This window comes from Morone saxatilis, unplaced genomic scaffold, assembly GCF_004916995.1.
Source record: "Morone saxatilis isolate NCDOM2014 unplaced genomic scaffold, NCSU_SB_2.0 Contig16, whole genome shotgun sequence".
NCBI classification, from domain to species: Eukaryota; Metazoa; Chordata; class Actinopteri; family Moronidae; genus Morone; species Morone saxatilis.
In genome coordinates this window covers 19,148,934-19,170,012 of record NW_023339718.1, presented here as the reverse complement: position 1 = coordinate 19,170,012, position 21,079 = coordinate 19,148,934, and the positions used below count along the sequence as shown (strand labels likewise).

General features: G+C 38.8%; 1 protein-coding gene across 1 annotated transcript; it reads left to right on the top strand.

Annotated features, from left to right (window-relative positions):
* The first annotated feature begins 3,011 nt into the window (after positions 1 to 3,011).
* npffr2a (neuropeptide FF receptor 2a) lies at positions 3,012 to 17,656 on the top strand. Its single transcript, XM_035658750.1, has 3 exons — positions 3,012 to 3,339; positions 12,756 to 12,855; positions 16,682 to 17,656. The coding sequence occupies exons 1-3, from the start codon at positions 3,012 to 3,014 to the stop codon at positions 17,532 to 17,534; spliced, it is 1,281 nt and encodes a 426-aa protein (XP_035514643.1). The 3' UTR covers positions 17,535 to 17,656.
* The last annotated feature ends 3,423 nt before the right edge of the window (positions 17,657 to 21,079 follow it).

Here is a 21,079-nt window from a genome sequence, read left to right as displayed (position 1 = left end):
GAAATTTTAAAGAGAGCAAGAACTATCTTAACACACCACAATGATTCCTCTCTGGTCAAACAATTGTAATACAAATTCACCAGCTGTGGGTGAAAGGGGAACTTCTATTATATCAGCAGTAGACTCACTGAGCAAATCACTGAATCTTATGAATAAAAAAAAATGGATACGGAGGAAGACTCAATTTCTTTGTCATTAGCAATTAAGGCATTGCTAATGACATAATTAATGACTAATGACATGGATTTTGTGATCAACATTAGCAAGATTGTGTTTTATAGTAGGATCTACATTGATTAATCTTATTGTAGGTCTGTACATTAATACAGAAACAGACTTGAGATACTAGTAAATGTATTGCCTCATACATACTAAAGACTACTTACTAGCTGATTATATCTAATACAGCTCAAGCATCCATAGGCACACTTACTCTAGTAGAACTGACTCATTTAAACCCCGTAGGGACATAGAAGTATAGCAAATCCTTTTCAGTTTTAGAGAGTATAAGCCATTGTAAGGACAGAGTAAGTATTAAATCATCACATTTTGATGCTTAATCAGGAAGATGTCATCTGAAACCATCTGTCACCCCAGGTTCAAGACCAGATCTGAGATATCAGATTACGGCCAAAAATGAAGAGAAATGGGTAAAATGAGGTTGAGTCCCACAGTGTGTCGCTCATCACCTCCTAAACAATCTGATCCAGAGGAATATTGTGGACCTACCATGTCCTTGGTGTACGCACAAATACATTTTAGGAGTGGTATTTGTCTTCCATTTACTGTCTGAAATTACAACAAAAAATTAAAACAAAAAGTCAAAAAGCATCATGCAAGTCTGTGGAGACATTGTTCTACATGTACAAATTTAAAATCCTTGTTTATGAGGCCCTCTGATAATGTCCTTGATATTAGATTTTTTTATACTGCGTCCATTTTGTAGATCTTATAGTGCTGCCTGTTACCCACATGTGCAGTGTCCAGGCTGTGGGAAAGCAAGAACAAAGCAAAAAAGGACTTTGATTGAAATCTCAGAAAGTGCATTACTTTAGCCATAATTAGGTCTACCTTTATCTCAATTCTTAGATACACAGCATCACGCTTAAAGACCACAAGGACACATCTACGTCTCTAAATAAGTCATTAGAACTGCAAAGTTGGATGCAATTTAAATAGCTTTCAAAGTCTATACGTCCCTTAGCAACTCGAGCCCTCTATTTGCCCAGTCATGTTTTATTCACACTTATTTTTTATTTAACTCATTCACACAGAGAAAGCATCAGTAAGCCTATTACACGATTTTACCAACTGTGAGGTTTATTGTTGTCAGTGATGTAGAACCAAACTCCAAAAAATGGCTAGCCCTTGGAGGCATTTCTATCAGCATCAGTCATAAAGGAGGGATTGTTAAACGGTCAGAGAAGGTGACAGAGCTAATGAAGGAAATATTTGAAGGTGGAAACATCAGTAAAGCCTAGAAGGTCAGCCTGACAGGTAATAAATACATTTTGTTCTGTCTAAATGTTGCTATTGCCCCCAAGCATGGCCACATTAGTAACATCTAAGCATGATTACACGTAGTTATAATCAGACATAATGAGCAGGATTCATTATCGCAACAGCTATTGTTGATGCATATCCACTCTATAATTTCACAGGTAGATACTGCCCCTGCTGTTGACTTCCAAAAATCCACCTGTGCACCCCAGAAGCAGCTGTTGGGGGCAGAGACAGCGTTTGAATTGTTGTTGTTGCATTGCATTGCGTTTGCAATAGTAATTTTCTTCTTTTACTGAATGTGTCTGTTTTTAGTAAGCTTACAATGGAGTAGGCCGGCCAGTTAAGAGGAGTAATGGGGTCAGTAGTCGGTATAAAACAGAGAAATCAATGGTATAGGTTTTTTAAGAATTTTCAAAAACTGTGAATCATCATAACCACAAGAGGTCCTTGAGCATATGAACATGAATATGCACGAAAAATATTAGGCTGATGGTAGAAGTATGTGCGATTAGCTGTTAACAGATACGCACGCACGCACGCACGCACGCTCTCACACACACTGAAACGCATTATCTAATTGAGGCTTACGCACACCGGTGCCATAGGTTTGAGAATTCTCAGTTGCCCTGCAGATGTCCATGTTGTCCAGAAGAATTGTCTTAACATTACTATTAAAAATGTTTGCAGTAGTCATATAATGTGGTAAAATTCAATAAAATTAAGGCAGTAGTGTCCAGGCAGAACAGCAGGGGCCGCCCAATTCTGCACACATCCTGACCTCAGCCCCAGATGGTCTGGGCTTAGCCCCGGCTTCTAGAAACGCTTTTTTTCTTAAATCTTATGTGATCATAAACTGATCAACTTTGGACAAAACAAGCAACTTGAAGTCCTTGTCTCAGGCTTTGGGAAATTGAGACAGGCAATTTTTACTATTTTCAGATATTCTGTAGAACAACTGTTTAATCAATTGATCAAAAGAATTAGGGCTGGTAGCTGGTAACAGTAGACATGAGGTTTTGGTCATAAACCATTACAATCAAAGAGCAAGGATATTTGGCAATGACATTCACTAATCAAACAAGACTCTTGTAAAACAAAACAAAAAAGTAAAATTCCTTCTCTGAGGGCTGTTTCTGGAAATTTAAAACACTTCAGTCGCAATTGAAGGGGGCATAAGGGCTAAGTAGGGATACCAACAGCACTTAATGCAAGACAGTAACCTCTGAAATGCTCACAGTATGATGTTAGAGCAGAAAGAGCAACGCTTCATCTAAATCATTGTTTTTTTTATTAACGTCATAATTATAGTTCAAAGGTTTAACTTTTTTTTTTTTACTTTCTAGCCTTGGTTCTGTTAGTTCCTCTTCTCATGAAGGCAGCCACTGTAGTCAACAACAACTATGTTTTAAAACACTTCATAAAAGTTCTTCTTATGCCTTCAATATTATGCCTTTACCATTGTTTGAAATAGCATGAAGTCATCTGCGCTTTCATTTTTCAGGTTTAAAATGAACGAAGGACTTGAAAACAACTTGACTCAACTGTATGACAACTGGACATTTTACAACTCCTCCGTGGAGTCCATCCCGCCCAGGAACAACATCACCTATGTTGGATTTTACCTGCATCAGCCGTCCACAGCAGCCATCTTCATCGTGTCCTATCTGCTGATCTTCCTCGTGTGCATGGTGGGAAATGGAGTGGTGTGTTTCATCGTGCTGAGGAGCAAAAACATGCGGACTGTCACCAATTTGTTCATCCTAAACCTTGCTGTGAGTGACCTCCTGGTTGGGATTTTCTGCATGCCCACAACTCTTCTTGACAACATAATTACAGGTGAGCAGGACAGTAATTAAAAGCTTTCAATGTCTTGTTTCATGTCAAAATAAGCCAATCTGGCTAGAAAGACCCTTCCCCTTCCCCTTCCCCTTCCCCTTCCATCTGACAATTGTGGTTCTGAGGGAATGTCTCATCAACTACTACTGTATCGTTTACCATGAAATACGGGTAAAGTCAGTCTACCGCAGGATTAACTGTAACAACTTTATTGATACCCTGACTTTTGATTTTGCACCACCAACAGTTAAAAAATTAAACACTTCCGTTTATGAGGATACTGCATAACCTAATTACCTGATTGCTGTCAGCCTCAGTTACAAATTAATGCTTATCCACAAACATCTGGAATTAGCAAATATTATGTGCCAAACATCAGCAAGTAATGAGGGTCTGTATCAGAACCAAGTCTCAATTCTCTGATGATGCAAATAGATTAATTGGCTTGAATGTCTTCTGATGCAATCTGAGCATAACTGTACACATGTAAACACTATAGCATTCCCGTAGAACTGAGCCTGACATATCCTCAAATGAACACCATACAGAGAATAAACCATTTTAATTTTTATCTGGAGCAACTGCTTTACAGGTGTGCTAGCCTTCTTAATCCTTTAATTAACCCTGACCCTTAACACTAATCATTGATATCATTTCATTCATAGCAGGGCTGCCTTTGTTTTTCCAATTTAAAAATTGCATTAATATGGACTACTAAGGTGTACGTGCATGGAGGCCATCCCATGCAGCATGAACCTTCTTATGATCATGAAATGACCTATTGTTTTCTGCGGCTATCAAAAGTAAAGAAGGCTCAGAGGAGTTGACTTTTTCGATTCGTCATGGAGGAGACAGTCTTCTCTGCATGCATAAATAAGACCAGGGCTTTTTACACATTGTGCCGATTGGACTTGGCAGTTGACTCTCCATGACACAAATCTCTGTCATGTCAAAATGAGCAATTCTTAAGGCAAGTGATTGTCGTTGGGAGTTCAGATTCTTCACATAGGCTGTCTACAGCTGCAGTGCTTTCTTGAAGACAACTTTTTTTGCTTTAACTTATAATTTTAAAGTCAATGTTGCATTTACAGTGTAACTGCCATACAATGACAGCACTGTTCGCGCTAAGACTGGTTCCTTATAACCCTGGTTTTCACTAAGGAAAAGGTAAAGTGATCCAGTCCAGGGATCAGCAACTAGGGATGTCCCAATCCGATCTCAACGATCAGTATCAATGCCAATCAATGCATCTTTTAACTGATTGGTATCGGCTATATTGAGCTTCATTGATCGGATCCGATCTTTTGTTCTAGTCAGCTGCCACACAGCTGTTTTTACTCAAAGCTTCTGCACTGTGCAACTATTGTCAACTTTCACTGTTTCTTTCCTCCACTCTGAAGTGTGTGTGAGAGCAGGAGCAGTGCCCACGGTTCTCAGGCTTTTTGAAATAAATCTGATTTGGACCTAACCCAATGTGGAAAGTCAGCTAAAAATAATAATAAAAAAATGTTTCTTGTCTCTGCATGTCTCTTGTTAAATATAAGAACAATAAGAAGACAAATGGAAGACAAAAGCATTGCAGTGACTGGGAATCAACTACATTGCCTTATTCACCTTCAGAAATTATTCTAGAGTGGTTACTATGACGTATTAATAATTGCCTCTTCAGAGCAGCAAAAAAAGTGTAATCTGTCATTATTGTCTAAATCAGGGATATGTCAGATCCTGACATGGAGTTTGGGGAAATCCAGCTGGCAGAGTGTTTTGTATGATTAAATCTCTGCTGCAGTGACATAACAAATGATGGGCAGCTTGCAGCTACTAGAAGTAAACAAGAATGAAAGCTTATTGGCTCTGCAATAGATTATTGTATTTAGAATCAAGTTTTATAAAAATCTCTTTCTGGCAGAAAGCATCCATCCTGAGCCATTTTAGAAGACACCAGTGACATCTGCCACACTGTGAATGGCGTTATCGCACTCTGTTTTCTTTTTGTACTGGCAAATAACAGTCAGACAAAATAACTTCTCAGTTGTGTGAAGTAAGGCTGCAGCTATAGATTATTTTAGTATTCAAATATTCTACTGATTACTCCTTTGATTAATTGTTTAATCAGATAAATACTTTGGCTTTATTAAAGAACAATAGTAAATATACACACCGCCTTTCCCCAGAAGGAAGATGGAGTCTATTTGTTGTGACTATTTCCCAGTGTGTGAGGGATAGTTACATTCTTAAGTATAAGCTTAGGGTACAAGGTAATAGTTACTGAAAAGCTGTGTGTTGCGCTTGCTGCCACAGAAAATAAATAAATAGTCCTTGTTCATGTAACATTAATACAGCGTCTTGTAATATTCACAGCAGAGTTGCTGCACACTGTGAGCGATTAGCAATTATGAGTCATGTTAAAAAGACAATTAAAATAGGCTGAACCGGAGGTCTCCCAAATACGTTTCAGATTTGTGGAACAGGAAGCTAGGGTTAGGGTGCAGCAACAGATAAGTGGGCGAGCTCTAAAATCACCACCTACTGAGCACATTTTTTTTTTTGGTGGAAAAAAACTAATTAAAAATATTGAACAAATTGATAAAACATTTGCATAGTACATTATTTAGAAATAAGAAAAGCAAAACATGCTGATTTAACCATTTTTGGAGCCAGTAGTGGGGTTGAAATTGTTGGTTTTTATGCTTTAGGAAAGGCCATGGGGGCATTAAAAGGGCTCGTTCCCTTGGGAATATAAATATGCTAAGTTCAGTTTCACTGAAGCTATAAGATTATGAGGTATTGTGTGTAATAAATTGACATTGGAGGAAAGTTCCCATAGTATCTGTTGATGTTACTGGTTAATCTCCTGTGGAGCATGAAAGTCCAAATAAATGGGGCACCCTGGTAGCTCACCTGGCAAAGCTGGCACCCCATGTACCAAGGCTACTTGGCCAGAAAAAAATTACTATATGGGTTGTCTGTTTAAAATCATGTGCCTTTAACACAGGAGATCACCATTTGCATCCTGCCAATGTAGATTTAGACCTTTTTTGATGCTGCAGCCTGAATACAAAAATGATCAAATTATTGCTGACACTAAATTCTATCATTAATAACGTCAAAAGTATTTAATTGATGTTGAGTATTTTGAACTATACAGCTCTTTTTCTAGACAGTGAATTCAAATTTAAATTCCTCTGAATCGTGTTGAGATGTTTTTTTATCGGCGCTCAGCTGTAGCCAATTCGACTGTTGGTCATGACTCAAATCAAAACACAGCATGTGTCTGTTTAAAGACCCCATGGGTGTCAGAGCTTGTCTTGCAGAAATCAGAAAGGCATCGAACTGGAGCGTACAAAACATTTTATGAAGCATTGGGATTTCATAACAGCACAGTATGCTTCATCAGAAATACATTTTAAATAATATTTGATTAGGTTTGATGTGATATAAGATTTTAAATACTGATTATGTCTAGGTAGAATATGCATGCTAAAAGTCCATTGTTTTGATTTTTGCTGTCTTTTATTTACTCATTTACTCCAAAGTTCATAAGAACATTGACTGCTTTGAATGCTAAACAATAAGGCGCCAAATCAATAACACCAAGGGAAATCATTTCGCTTGAGGTGTTTATGTTTCCATGTTGCAGAACAATGCGGTTGTACATAGGAGAAAAAATAGGGAAAAGACTCTACCTCTGTTGCTACTACTGCAAAATATATATAATACTAAGCAAGCAACAAAAGAAAAAGAAAGAAAATGCAGTGAAAGAAGCAATCAAGCAGGCATCAGATGGAAAAGAAATATGGCACTTGTACTATTAAACTGAACATGCTTGTTTGAAAGGGCTGCTCTTCCAGCTTTGATGGCTTCTAGCTCATGTTCCTATCAAGATTGATGCACTTATTGTAAGTAGCTGTATATGAAAGTGTCTGCAAAATGAATGCAGTGTAATTTCTTAATGTAATGCACAGGATGAAAAGAATGGCACACAAGAAACAAACAAGAAAAAAGTCTCCATCCACTCAAATGTGTAAGAAATACACATTTTCAACACTCGTAAGTGTCTATTTCTTGGTTACTTTACTTTGCACATACATCATTCTGCACAGTGAAAGTTTGACACAAAAGGATTGTTTTTTCACATTCTGCTGTGTTCATCTTAAATCGCGTTTGTAAGGTTTGCATATATGAGATGTATTGTGACATCCAAATGTGATGTGGAAACTGGACACCTCCAGCAGATTTTTCTATGAGCAAGAGAAGTAGATGTGCTTTTAAGAATTTTAAATATTTTATTTTTATTTTTTTTTAAAGGAGAAAACTAAAGGATTAAAAGTAAGATGCATTTTTTTTATGTTAAAACACCTCTTGGGGAGATCTTTCACCAAATTACTATTTTCTGCAGTCTATTGTAAGGCATTTTCTTTCTCAGTGTATCCACCAAAGTATGTTACGTGACATATCCTAGTGGAGAGGCAGACATTAGAGGAGGGGGAGGGAGAGCACCATCGGCTATTCCAGTTGACTACTTTCATACCCGTTGAATGTCACTCACATTTTTCCAACAGCTGACTAAACTGAGCAATGAGGAAAGAAAAACCTTCCTCAGGGAGGAGACCAAGATGGCAAGGATCGTAAAGGGAAAAAAACAAACAGCAGTGCTCTTTAGCTGCAAAGGGAGGCACAACAGTCAGAGTAGCACTTCTCAAATCTGAGCAGAGAGGACTAACAGAGAAAAAGATGCCTGGAAAAAAGGTCACGTCAAGTCAAGCTGCAGTTTGCAAAAAGGCACATGAAAGACTCACCGAGCATGAGGTGAAAGACTTGGTTGGGTGTCACAGAGATGAAAACTGAAGCACTCAACTGTAACATGAAGCAATGTGTCAATCAGAAACTGGGCAGAGCTTATCACCAGTCTGCCAGCTTCCCTACCAGGAAAACTTTGTGATGACAGCCTCATGCTGTGTGGTGCTTGTCAGCAGCAGGGAGTGCAGACAGCCAATGACATTTGACCGGGTGATGAATGACAATTTAACATGACAGTGATGCTGAGTTCACAGTACTGGACACCTAGACACGTGTTGGCTCATTAAGTTTTTCAGATTTTAGTGCCTTCAAAAAAGAGAGATTAATTATACAGAGTATTGTGTGTGTCTTTCTGTCACGATGTCTCTGGTTGCAGTAATATGAGCCTCTTGTTTTGACCTTTGGGTGCTCTGTTTAGAACAATCTGCCATTGTCTGTCAAACATAGCTTTCATCTAATGCACCATTCAAATGTTTACAGCGCACAATGCTTAACTGATGATGATGGGGGGGTCATCTGCATTAATGCGTACTGGCCCCTTGCAATCTGTCAACCACATGAAAGAAACCTCAGACCAAGATGAAAGCAACAATGTAACCCAAAGATTTTCTCCACTTCCAGCCAATATCCATCAGTTTGCTTTTTAACAAGCTATTGTGAGTAATTGTACTGCATAAAACACTGTATAACCTCTGCAGATTTGATTCACATATTACACGTGTTGTATTAGTATCACATTGACCCATTTAAAACCTTTTTATGGAGAGAAATATAACAGCTGGACCAGCTGTGGGCTGCAATGTAAGACATGCAGTTGGTAGGCAGCTCAAGATCTGCCAGACACTTAGGCCATGGTAATTAGCCTTTTCTGCCCACACTGAAGAAGACCTTTTAGTAAAGGCCTCCGCACACCAACCCCGACGGGGCCGACCGGTCGGCAGAAAAGCGTCCGGACTGACAGTCGGCTCCCGGGTTTCCTCGAGTCGGTCAAAAAATGCCTACCGAAAAAACCAAACCGACGCCAACTGGAGCGTACGTTCTGCGCATGCGCGAGGCGATACGCCCCATAAAGCAGGCGGCGGCCTAATCTGTGCCTGTCGCCCAAAAACAATGAAAACCGGAAAATGGACGGATCACTGTAGACCTAGTAAACACAGAGCACGCGTCGTCAGTCATGTTTCATCAGAGAGTGTTGATAGTAGGTCAACAAGGATCGTATGTCATTACTCGGCTGAACGGAAAAATACAATGGCTAATAATAACAGATACTGGACGTTGGGGTAGTATGTTACCATCGTCACTTCGGTTTTCTCGGTGCAGACTCACTGATTCGCCTAGGGTCAAAGCGGCAACACTCCACCAATCAGATCCGCGTGATGGCAAGCCGTTTAACATTTTAAGCAGCTCAGAACTGGATGTGTGTTGCAGATATCTCTAATTCAGTTTTGCCTAGGTCAAAAGAACATTTCAGATATCCGCAAACCCTTTCTGGTCCTACTCCCATAATGTCATTTCAAATATCCACCAAAGACATTCTTCCTAGGACAAATGGACGTCACTTTGCCATTCATTGTATGGTTATATCATACGGATATCTACAATTCAGTTGCCAGAACCCACTATGTGAATTACGGATATCTGCCAATTGCAATTGATAGATATCTGTAATGCCAGTTAAGGACGATATCTACAATTTGATTCGGACTAGGGTCATAACTCCAGGTTCAAGATATCTTTAATTCACTTCAATTCAGAATATCTACATGCTTCCCGTTACAGGATATCTTAAATAGTTTTGACCTAGGCGAAATGAGTTGCTAGATATTGTAACTGCGAATTATGACTAGTCAAAATAGCGTTGTAGATACTCAAACTGGAAGTTAGGATAGTCATAATTTAATTGTAGATAATCATAATATGAAGTATAGATATCTTGAAATTATTTTGATTTAGAGATATCTGAAATTGGAGATTACTAATGGGCAAGCCCCTTTAAATAAAACGGCCTATGTTTGACTATCCGCGATTAACATTGCTAGGATATCGAACAACGTCTTCTGACTATCGCAATACATTTTGGATATGGTCGAAATTGTCATTCAAAGATATCGCTAAGGTAATTGTGACTAGTCAGTCACTAGCAAAACTGAATTACAGATATCTGCAATGAAGTCATTGAAACGACATTCAACTCGTCAGACATCTTAACATGACAATGCAGATATCTGTAATCAGTTTTGGATAGGCAGAATGGAAAAGAAGATATTCAAACTCAATATGGGACGATGCAAATTTTGCTGCATGGACGTTCATGTGGTTGTACGGGCTGCAGCATTAAAAAGGCGGATTAAAACACTCTTCCCCTCTGGCTGGCTCCGACAGACTAATTAAGCTACACAGTTAACAGCTTGCTAGTTCTATGTGATTTGGATGATTGAACAACAACATGCCTCTGCTCCCGCCTAAGGGTGGGATGCGGGCCTAATTTGCCATACAGAATATCTGCAAACGTAATTTCGGCTAGTCAAAACTCTAATTCAAGATATCTGTAATTACATTTTGCTATGCAGATGAAAAGTTACAGCTAACTCCAATTTCAATATCTTAATCAAAATTAATTTCAATATCATGAAACTTCATAATAGGCATATCTCAATTAAATTCAATGGACTATCCCTAACCCCCCAGGTTGAGATATCTACAACGGCTATTTTGACTAGTCATAATTCCAGTTACAGATATCTAACAACGTCATTTGCCTAGTCAAACTTAATTATAAGATATCTGTAAAGGAACATGTAGATATCTTGAATTGAGGTGGAATTAAAGATATCTTGAACTGGAGTTATGACTAGGTCAGAATCAAATTAGATATCTCTAACTGGGCATTACAGATATCACAATTCAATGCAGGATATCGTAATTCACATAGTGGGTATCTGCAACTGAATTGTAGATATCCGGTAAATGCATAAACCCCATACAATTGAATGGCAAAATGACGGTCATTTGTCTAGAAGAATGTCTTTGCTGGATATTGAAATGACAATTATCGAAGGGAAGAATGTATTCGCGGATATCTAAAATGTCTTTTGGGACTAGCAAAACTGAATTAGGAATATCTGCAACACACATCCAGCTCTAGCTGTTAAATGTTAAAATGGCTTGCCATAGATATCTGTAACTTTCATTCTGCCTAGTCAAAATGCTAATTACAGATATCGTTGAATTAAGTTTTGACTAGCGAAATTACGGTGCAGATATCTGTATGCAAATTAGGCCCGCATCCCACTTTAGGGCGGGGAGGCAGGAGCCATGTTGTTGTTCAGAATCATCAAATCAATAGAACTAGCACCGTTTAACTGTTAAGTTAATTAGTACCATGTCGGGGAGCAGCCAGAGGGGCGAAGGGAGGGGTTTTTAATCCGCTCTTTTTTAATGCCTTGCAGCCCGTGACAACACATGAACGCATGCACAAATAAATTAGCACAGGTCATAATAGTTGGGAAGCATATCTTTAACTTCATTTGGCCTAGTCAAAACTGAATACAGATCTGCCCAATGTCATTTAGGATGGTCTGACGTGAATGTCATTTTCAATGACTTCATTGCAGATATCTGTAATTCAGTTCTTGCTAGGGACTAGACTAGATCACATCCTTACAGAATCTTGAATGACAATTTCGACTATCCAAAATGTAATTGCGACTAGGTCAGAAAGACGTTGTTGGATATAATGTTAATTCCGGATAGTCAAACTAGATTATAATTGTCTGTTACACTCCTCCCTTTTTGCAAGGCTTCCTATGACAAACTCACTGAGCTGCACTCTTTGCTGTGTTGGTTACAGAGATAATGAGTTGAGCTTGATACCAACACATCACATAATTTAAATCATTTATAAACAAGAATTCTGAAGAAATGCCAACACATAGTTTAAAAGTACTGTAGCCTGTCACTGTTTCGCTTGAGAAAATGTTTGTAACTGTGTAGAAGCCACTGTTGACTTTTGGGTGTTGTTTTTTTGTTATCAGCTCTAGCTTTTCCAACCTTTGTACACAAATATGGCAATAAAAATACAAAAAATTATGCGAAATTGCATATTTTGTGAAGACCCAAAACCCCCGACAGAATATTTGCACCTACGTCTTCCACAAACCTAGGCAGAACACTAAAATCTTAAGCTATTCCGATGACCATGAATAAGGGCCTGTGTTGCATGCTCAACAGCGCATACAAAAGCACCGTTGCTCCAAAAATCTAGTGAAAATACTACCCAGTCAACCTTTATTATAAAAGTGTATGACAATTATGCTCAAGTATGTGTTACAAAAACCCAGGGTTGTTCTGATGAGAGTCTGATTATTTGTTATTTTCAGGCAGCCACAAAAAGACACCTACATTGTCAGCACCTCTGCTACAAGTCACCAGCTAAGGACTGTTCCCAAAGAACACACTTAGATATGATATTATGTCAAAATCCCTTCAGCTCTTCCTGTACACTGATGTGTTTGTGAATCTGTTTAAGGAAGTCTGCATTCATACATGAACCACTGTTTTGTCTGAACTTGTTGTCTTAGCACTAAATAAGCTGAATGCATCTTTCCTATCAACAGGATGGCCTTTTGGAAGCCTGGTCTGCAAAATGAGCGGCATGGTCCAAGGGATCTCTGTGTCAGCATCCGTCTTTACTCTGGTCGCTATTGCTGTTGACAGGTATAGTGGTTGTATTTTACTACTACTGCTACATACAGAATAATAGTACATTTCCTTTTTCCAGCACCTGTTACTCTTGAATTGCACCTTAAAAAAGTGTTTTGTGTGAAAAACCAGCAACCGATCAGAGAGCATAACCTTGCAAAAGGCTGCAATGTCGCATTAATTTGTGTGATAACATTTTCTAAACACATATGGTTAAAAGCTCCAGAAAAAGCTAGAAGGTGATTTGGTATTCTTTTGTTACCTCACTGAAGTGACAAGTCAACGTTACTGTAAGGCAGTTACATTTTACTAAGTCAGTTAACAGCTTTTATCCACATTTTTCCATCCATGTTGTCAAATCTAAAATGCTTCCTCAAGTAAATTTAATGTCATAATTATTATTCTCAAATTTGCGCGAGTAAAGGGAACAACAATTGCCAGCAACTATGCATGGAGTGGGTCAGAATGACCCAATTCAGTTCTTGTAAGTGAACCTCAAAGAATAAAGTGTAAAAAATAGTGTGTTACCAAGCTAGTGAGTGAAGCTCCCTGCTCAACATACAATACAAAACCATTTATGTTTAGAATTTTTAAATCTAGATATTTTGCAAGTCCCACAATGTTAACAAATCTTGAGAACAAACCACCAAAATTTATACATATTTGGCCTTTTTGCCTTTACTTTCCCCCACTTAGCAAGAAAGACAAGTTAGCAAAATTGTACAGCTTTCTCATCTTTATCTGGTGCTTGTTCTCTTTTGAACGATCATGATGAATTGCCCAATTTCTGTTCACTGAGAAGTCAACAGTTGGATGTTAATCCTGCTTAATCGCTCTATAAACCTTTGGAGATGGCTGCAGACTCTCACAGATGGGAACAAACTTGTCGCTGATACTAGAGCCCAGCGAATGCACACATCCCATGCAGTTACAACAGTTCTCCAAGCAGTAAAAATGAGCTGGTATTTTATCACCACCTAGTCCTAAGACATTAGACGTGCAGTAATGTCATTCTGTCACAATCTGAAATCACTAGAGGGTGTCTGTGCCTTTGGAAAGGACAAATGGAGTTTTAAGTTCTTTGACATCCAAAAGTCAAAGTCACCTTACATATCTAAAGTATCAGACACATGATTAGGATTGGATTTGAATGGGTGGGGTGATTGAGGTGATTTCACTGGTTAATCCTTAAAATCCTAAAGTTGCCTCCATTTATTAATCCACAAACTATGACATTTTAGTATTATTTACTGCTGCATCGGATATATCTGCTCCATTCAATCATTGATTGTTGGGGCTGTATTCACAATCATGCATTTATATTCGCTTATTACAGTATTAATTGTATTCATTTATAGTTATTCCTGGTTTTACTTGCTAATTCATTGATTGTTAATTATGTGTGAAGTTAGTTCATTTATAAAGAACTTGATTATGTTAGATATTATAATCATTTTAATGCTTTTAAGCCATTAACCCTTACAAAGTCATTGTCAAATCTGGTGTGTGCTTGCTAGCCTGCTAACATGCCTAATGTTACGATGTCACTGATGTAACCAAAGTTAAGTAACCTAAAGCTTTAGCATTTAAAAAGGGGTAGCGAGATACTACACTAGAACAGTTTGTTGGAAACCCCCGTTTCGTTTGACATCTCATAGTGGCCAGCAAAATCCCCCTTTCATCCATTTTCTAATGTCAACATTAACACTAACTAAATTGAAATCGATTTCTTGGTCTGGATGTCTCTGCATGTGTTTGTCACAATCACAAGATTCTTTCTCAGTGAAAGCTCGACACAATCCACCTCCTGCCTAACGTGGAAATCAGCAGTTTAGTCTAAGCTGTAATGATTTCCATCCTTTTCCCTGCAATGTCTCAAACTGACCTGCTCACAAAAAAGTGCCACATGTGCAAAAACTAGATTTTAAATCAAGGGTTTGTATTTTTCCCCTCAGTGTCTTAACTTGTCACACACCTACACAGCTGCTTCACAGTAAAATCTACCAGCTCTACCAATAATTAGACATTTGAGTTTTACAGTTGCATAGATTTTTATAGCAGTGGTATTGTCTACCTTTTGAAAGTTTGTGTCCTTCATGACCTTTCTCCCTCACCATGGTAGAATATATCTTAGTACTTTACTCAAGTAATCTTCTTAAATACAACTTTGAGGTACAGACTGAGGTTGCATTTTGTGATAATTTGAAGGCATAACATACTCACATGTATCACAAATAGACATTCTTGAATAAGTCATATTATATGTGAGGGTGAGGATGAGGATGAGGATGATTCTGGGGTCTAGCTATCCTGTCCTTGGCTACTCCTTTGTGTTTTCACACTGTTAACATGTCGCTTCACACACATGTGTGTTGATGAGGCATTCATAAACTACACAAAAGTTATTTTAAATTAAATTGCTTAGTCTACCACTGGTAGTTCAGCCATGACCAGCTCAAACTCAGAGATGCCGGTAGGCTAAAGTCAAGCACTTTTAAAGACCTATTTATTGCTCAGTAAATCAAAGCACTTTCAAGTACTTTCTAGGCCCATGGCAACCTGTAGCAAGTCGAGCTACAGACGGGTTTCCTCAGCACACAAGTAACCACACCGACGTTGTACACACACCACTTTTATTACGAGCTTTGCTCACAATCCACGACAGCTGGCAGCATAGGTTCTGGCTCTTGGTCGCAGGATACTCCTGGTAGCGTCTTCCTGGGTCCAGCACACTACTGCCAAGATAAGGGTCCTTAATTAATCATCAGCAGGTGAGGTGATCAACTCACCTGGTGCCGCTCTCCCAAGCCTTCCCCACACCTCTCTCCTGCAGCTGAGCTGCAAACCACGCCCACCCCCCCATTTCAGACTAGTGAGAAAAGACCCTGCAGAAGAATGGCAGTTGTTTGAAGGCTTCAGCAGTGGCATTTAAAAAGAACACAACAAACAAATAAAGATTGTCCAGAGGCTCACTCATGTGGTTAGTCATATATGTTTTCAGCACAGCATAGTGACAGATATAAAGAAATATGGGTCTGACTTCAAAAGGAAGGCCAAAAAGCCTATTAGCCACCCCAAAAGCAGAGTCACAGCTACTAGAGGAGGTCACCAGGCTCTTACTTTAATGTGGCTGCCACCATCAGAAGCACTGCTGCTGGTTGAACTGTCACAGACTGCAGGGAAACATCATTTACAGAAAAAAAGGAAAAAAATATGCCTATATCAGCTGATTCATGAATATCCAAATGTACAATAGAATTAGAAAGTAGTGGTGTTCGAAGAAAAACTAAATCACAGAACTTCAAAAGAGCAATCATTGAAAATCTCAAGTTTTTAATAAGCTATTTATCATCATTTGGTAAAAACAGCGTGCTACGTCTCTGTGGGCTTTAAGCACCAAAAAAGCTTTTGTGCACATTTAGGCGTGGACATTATGTGCCTTTTATTAAAACAGATGCAGGTATACTTACTGATTACAATGAAGTTAATAAGGGGAGCTGGGTTAATTATGCTCCTGTTGTTTTAAAATAGATCTACACAGTGAAGAAAAGGGGAATTAAACACAGTAATGGCAGTGTTCTTTATTCAAAATGAACATATTTGTAATATTTAAAAAGCCATATTATTTGTGTATTTGCTTACATTTTGTTGCTTTGCTATTACATAAAAACTGATCTGCACATCTATTATTTGCATGTGCAGTCCTTTATCCATATGATTAGAACCTGGATCTGTCCCATTAAAAAATACTATAATATTGTGAGCAATTTAAAGTATATGTTCCTTACTGTCAATTAATCTCTTGTGGACATGTATCTTCCTTTTTTTAATCCTTTTGCAGATTCAGATGCATTGTCTACCCATTCAAGCAAAAGCTGACCATATCCACAGCCACCTTGATAATAGTCATTATCTGGGTTCTGGCCATATCCATCATGTGCCCCTCTGGAGTGATGCTACAAGTGACCAAGGAGCAAACCATTCGGGTATTACTGGGCTATGACAACAAAACAAGCCCATTTTATTGGTGCAGAGAGAACTGGCCAAACCAGGAGATGAGAAAGATTTACACCACTGTCCTGTTTGCAAATATCTACCTTGCTCCTCTTTCCCTCATCGTGATCATGTACGCCCGGATTGGCATTACACTTTTCAAAACAGCTGTTCCAACGGGAGGAAAGCCGGGCCACGACAACCGCCACACTGTGTCAAAGAAAAAGCAAAGGGTGATTAAAATGCTTCTTATAGTTGCTTTGCTTTTCATTCTTTCCTGGCTGCCTCTGTGGTCCCTCATGATGTTGAGCGATTATGCCAGCCTGACTGAGCAGCAGTACAGAATCATCAACATTTACATTTACCCCTTTGCCCACTGGCTAGCCTTCTTCAATAGCAGTGTCAACCCCATCATCTACGGTTTCTTCAATGAGAATTTCCGCAGAGGATTTCAAGCTGTGTTCAAGTTCAGCCTGTGCACCGCGGACGGACAGCGGAGGAAAACCTACTCACACAGGCTGCAGGGAAACTCTGTGCTCCCAGCAAATAATGCACAAACCTCCCTGGAGCCTATTTCTCTCAACAGCCTAGATAAGAACACCTCCAGGCGACTCAACCATGTCACTGAACAGGACTTGGTCATGGAGGACCTGGAAAAGGCATCTTGCAGCAGTGGGGGTGTGACAGCAGTGTCTATTTGAAAAAGACACAGAGACAGACAGATTCTTTTAGGTGATAAGCCAAGGTGTTTACATTTCAAGAAAATTGCCTGCTTCATTCAAACTTAAGTCCTTCACTGAGCGTAAGTAAACCACAAGGGTCACCTGAGCCTGTTTCCGAAGCTGACATTTATGTATAATTTGTCTGAGGCAATTTCAATCCTGTCAAAAAAAAAACAACAAAAATGGCAAAGAAAACAAGGGACAAAAATTTGATGTAGAGCAGGGATTTGTCCTTTTAACTGTCCTGCACCACTTAAAGACAATTAGTGCAGCAAGCTACCTCGCAGTGTTTGCTCCTGTAACAAATATGAAAATGGACAATTAAATGACCAATGTGAAAATAGAATACTTATTTTGGTTGCTAATCTTTACTTATCACCTTTAAGGCACACAATGTATGTTGCACATATTGTGCCAAGTTAAAAACGGAAGCAGGTTGTGATTTTGGAACTGTAATTATGAATAGAAGGAAAACAAATCTTGTTGGCTAGTGCATAATAAATCAGTTAGAATAGGTTGATATTGCATTGATAACAGGCTACTGTCCTGCTCCATGACATACCTTATAAAACCTGTATGTAAATATATATAAATATCTCATGAGCCTGTTATGAATGTGCCATGTAAATCTCAGATAACAGTGTTTTGCTTTTTATTTAATTTTTTATCTCTCTATGAACAGTCTTGTGTAGTTAAAGTGTACAGTAAATGGGAAAAACAGAGGGCCTGCATTGGTCCCAAAACATGTTGTTTGTCTGCTGTAGTCTAAAGGTTAGATTACAAGTGATAATGTGAATCTGTCTTTGTGAACCAACTATTAGGACAATTATTGCAGGGTATTGTACTAAAAAAAAACTTTGGTTGGAATTCTACACTTTACACACGATCTAAACCCCCCCCCCCCCCAACCATTCATGAAATAAAGAGGGAAGGTTACGTGAAACTAACTACATATACACTAAATGGCAGCCATATTGGAGGTCCTTATGTCTACAATGGCAGTTTATTACTGATCCTATCATGTTCATAAGAACTTTGACAGCCAGGGTCTTATAAATCTTTTTTGGTGGAAGCTCTCTTGCATTGGAAGGTATACACATCCACTTGTGTTAAAACTATTTTTAAAACGATATATTCATAGTGATTGTTCTTGGTGTGGACAGAACCTAAGGCTGTGTTTAGAGATGCACCTACGAAGAAACAAGAAGCAACAGGATGTCGTTTTTAGTTGAAACCTGCCACAGTCAATAAGAAAGAAATGGCCTCAAGGGTGCAAAGGGTGCACCTCCATTCTAGGTGGCAACAAGTGGTGGAAGTTAAGTTAGTTGAAACGTATCTGGAAAGTTAAAACTTAAAGATAAACCAACTGTGGTTGTCACTTTGAATAACATCTGTTTGCTAGGATCGTGTACAATTAAATCCTGAGGTTGTAATGAGGAAGTGTAAGTGGGAAGTGCTTCAAATCAGTTATCTGTATCTCATGTTGTACACAAAATGCACAAATGTGTCTGGCTACACAACATTCCAGCTGCGCTCCAGCTCCATTGCGGTTTTCCAATGTCCACTGGAAGCATTTCTGAAGTAGAACATCTGTCCTTCATCTGCCACACTTTCACATTTTTTGTGTTACAAGCTTAAATACAGTGGCTCACATGTGGTAACGGATCCTTTTTGGCTGTATTTGATTGTGCTTCTAAATTTCTCTGAGGTCACTCATTTTAAATGTGAATAAAGCTAATCTCATGGCACAGCTGCTCCTCTCAACCTGTAATACTGCTTATTTTTCGTGATTACGAAATGATTTTATCTGCAGCTCAGCAGCACGTTGATGACTGCTGATCAACAAAGTACTAATGAGCCACAATAACATTTCATACTAGGGATTTCCCGATTAGGGCTGTCCCTGACTAAAGATTTTGTATATCTTCACCCTGGGAATAGTCCTAGTCAGAGCCACTGTAAATCAGCCGGCATTCATTAAGGCTGTGAGCCACTGGGTGGAGACAAATGAAATGTACCATTAAAAATGTATTTTGAGTAAATTGCCATAAAATACAAGAATGTATATATACCGATCAGCCATAACATTGGGGGCACTGATAGGTGAAGTGAATTACACTGATTATCTCATTATCATGGCTCCTGTCAGTGGGTGGGATATATTAGGCAGCAAGTGAACATTTTGTCCTCAAAGTAGAAGCAGGAAAAATGGGTAAGCATAAGGGGCCGGGTCAGAGCATCTCCAAAACTGCAGCTCTTGTTGGGTGTTCCTGGTCTGCAGTGGTCAGTACCTATCAAAAGTGGTCCAAGGAAGGGAAAGCGGTGAACTGGAGACAGGGTCATGGGTGGCCAAGGCTCATTGATGCATTTGTGCATTGATGCACAAAAATATGGCTCAGCCAGGACTAAAAGATTTTGGCACTTGTCATAAAGGTGCACCTTCAATCTTGTTGTCGAATAACATTCTGTAGGTCTGCGAAGACCTTTTGTCACTTATCCAAATGGCTGCAACCCTTCTATTGACTAATGGGGCTCAAGCATTCTAACCCTTGTGTGACAATTCTCATGTGACTGGTGTTTCATGAGAATTGCTGAGGTCAAATACTGTCATACAAGAATCATCAGAATCACACAAATTAGGTTATGAGTAGTTAGACCACAACTAGGTCAATGCTTCTAAATATTTGATAATTTAAAAAATACCACAGGAATCACAAAAAAAACTGTCATTTCTACTGTAAAGGGGACCTCCAAGATGGCACCAGACATGGTTGATAAGAGTTGATAACACCTGTTAGTCTGCACTGTACTCACACCCTTGTTTTTTATGCTCTAACTCATTCAGCTGTGTTAATGCATCCAGCACTGACACCTTGACCTCTCAAAAAGGTTTCATTTCTCCCTTTTGTGTCCGTCTGTCTAAAGTGTGAACACATTCTGTAGCAAGGCTGCTTCGTGACCCTGATTTGACCGCTTTTTGAATTCTTCATTGAATACTGCCGCTCATTTGGGACGCTATTATCTATTATACATTCTGACAGATTTTTTCTCTTCCCGTGATTTTCTGGCTGACTGACCATCTAGGAACCTTGGTCATATATCAAGGTTTATAATTAGATACAATAACATGTAAAAGAAAATTTTATGTAAGCAGCCATTTGCATTTATTTATTCCTGCCAAAGACGTCAGGGGTATCTACAATCATTCAAAACACTCACAAGACTTGTGATAGCATTCAAAGCAAACAGATGTTAAATGTGACACTTCAGTATTGAATGTAATGAATTTGTACTTTTTGGTGCCTGTGGTGAAAAAAAACTTGTCTTTCTGCTTCAATTTCCAAACAAGAGTGTATTAATTATTGTGAACTTATTTTTTGGATCTAGAATCTCTTGGTATCTTTGTATAGTCTGCATGTGATTATCTTGTGTAGTAGCATGTGTATTTTTATGTCTGCACCTACACATTCTTAAATAATGTTGAACAATTTTAAAGAATTATTTGTTTGGACACAATTGCCGTT

Excerpts from the sequence above, each read along its gene's own strand:
- npffr2a (XM_035658750.1), top strand. The coding sequence starts at position 3,012 with ATGAACGAAGGACTTGAAAACAACTTGACTCAACTGTATGACAACTGG. Across the intron at positions 3,340-12,755 it reads TCTTGACAACATAATTACAG|GATGGCCTTTTGGAAGCCTG; the intron begins GTGAGCAGGACA and ends TCCTATCAACAG. Across the intron at positions 12,856-16,681 it reads GTCGCTATTGCTGTTGACAG|ATTCAGATGCATTGTCTACC; the intron begins GTATAGTGGTTG and ends ATCCTTTTGCAG.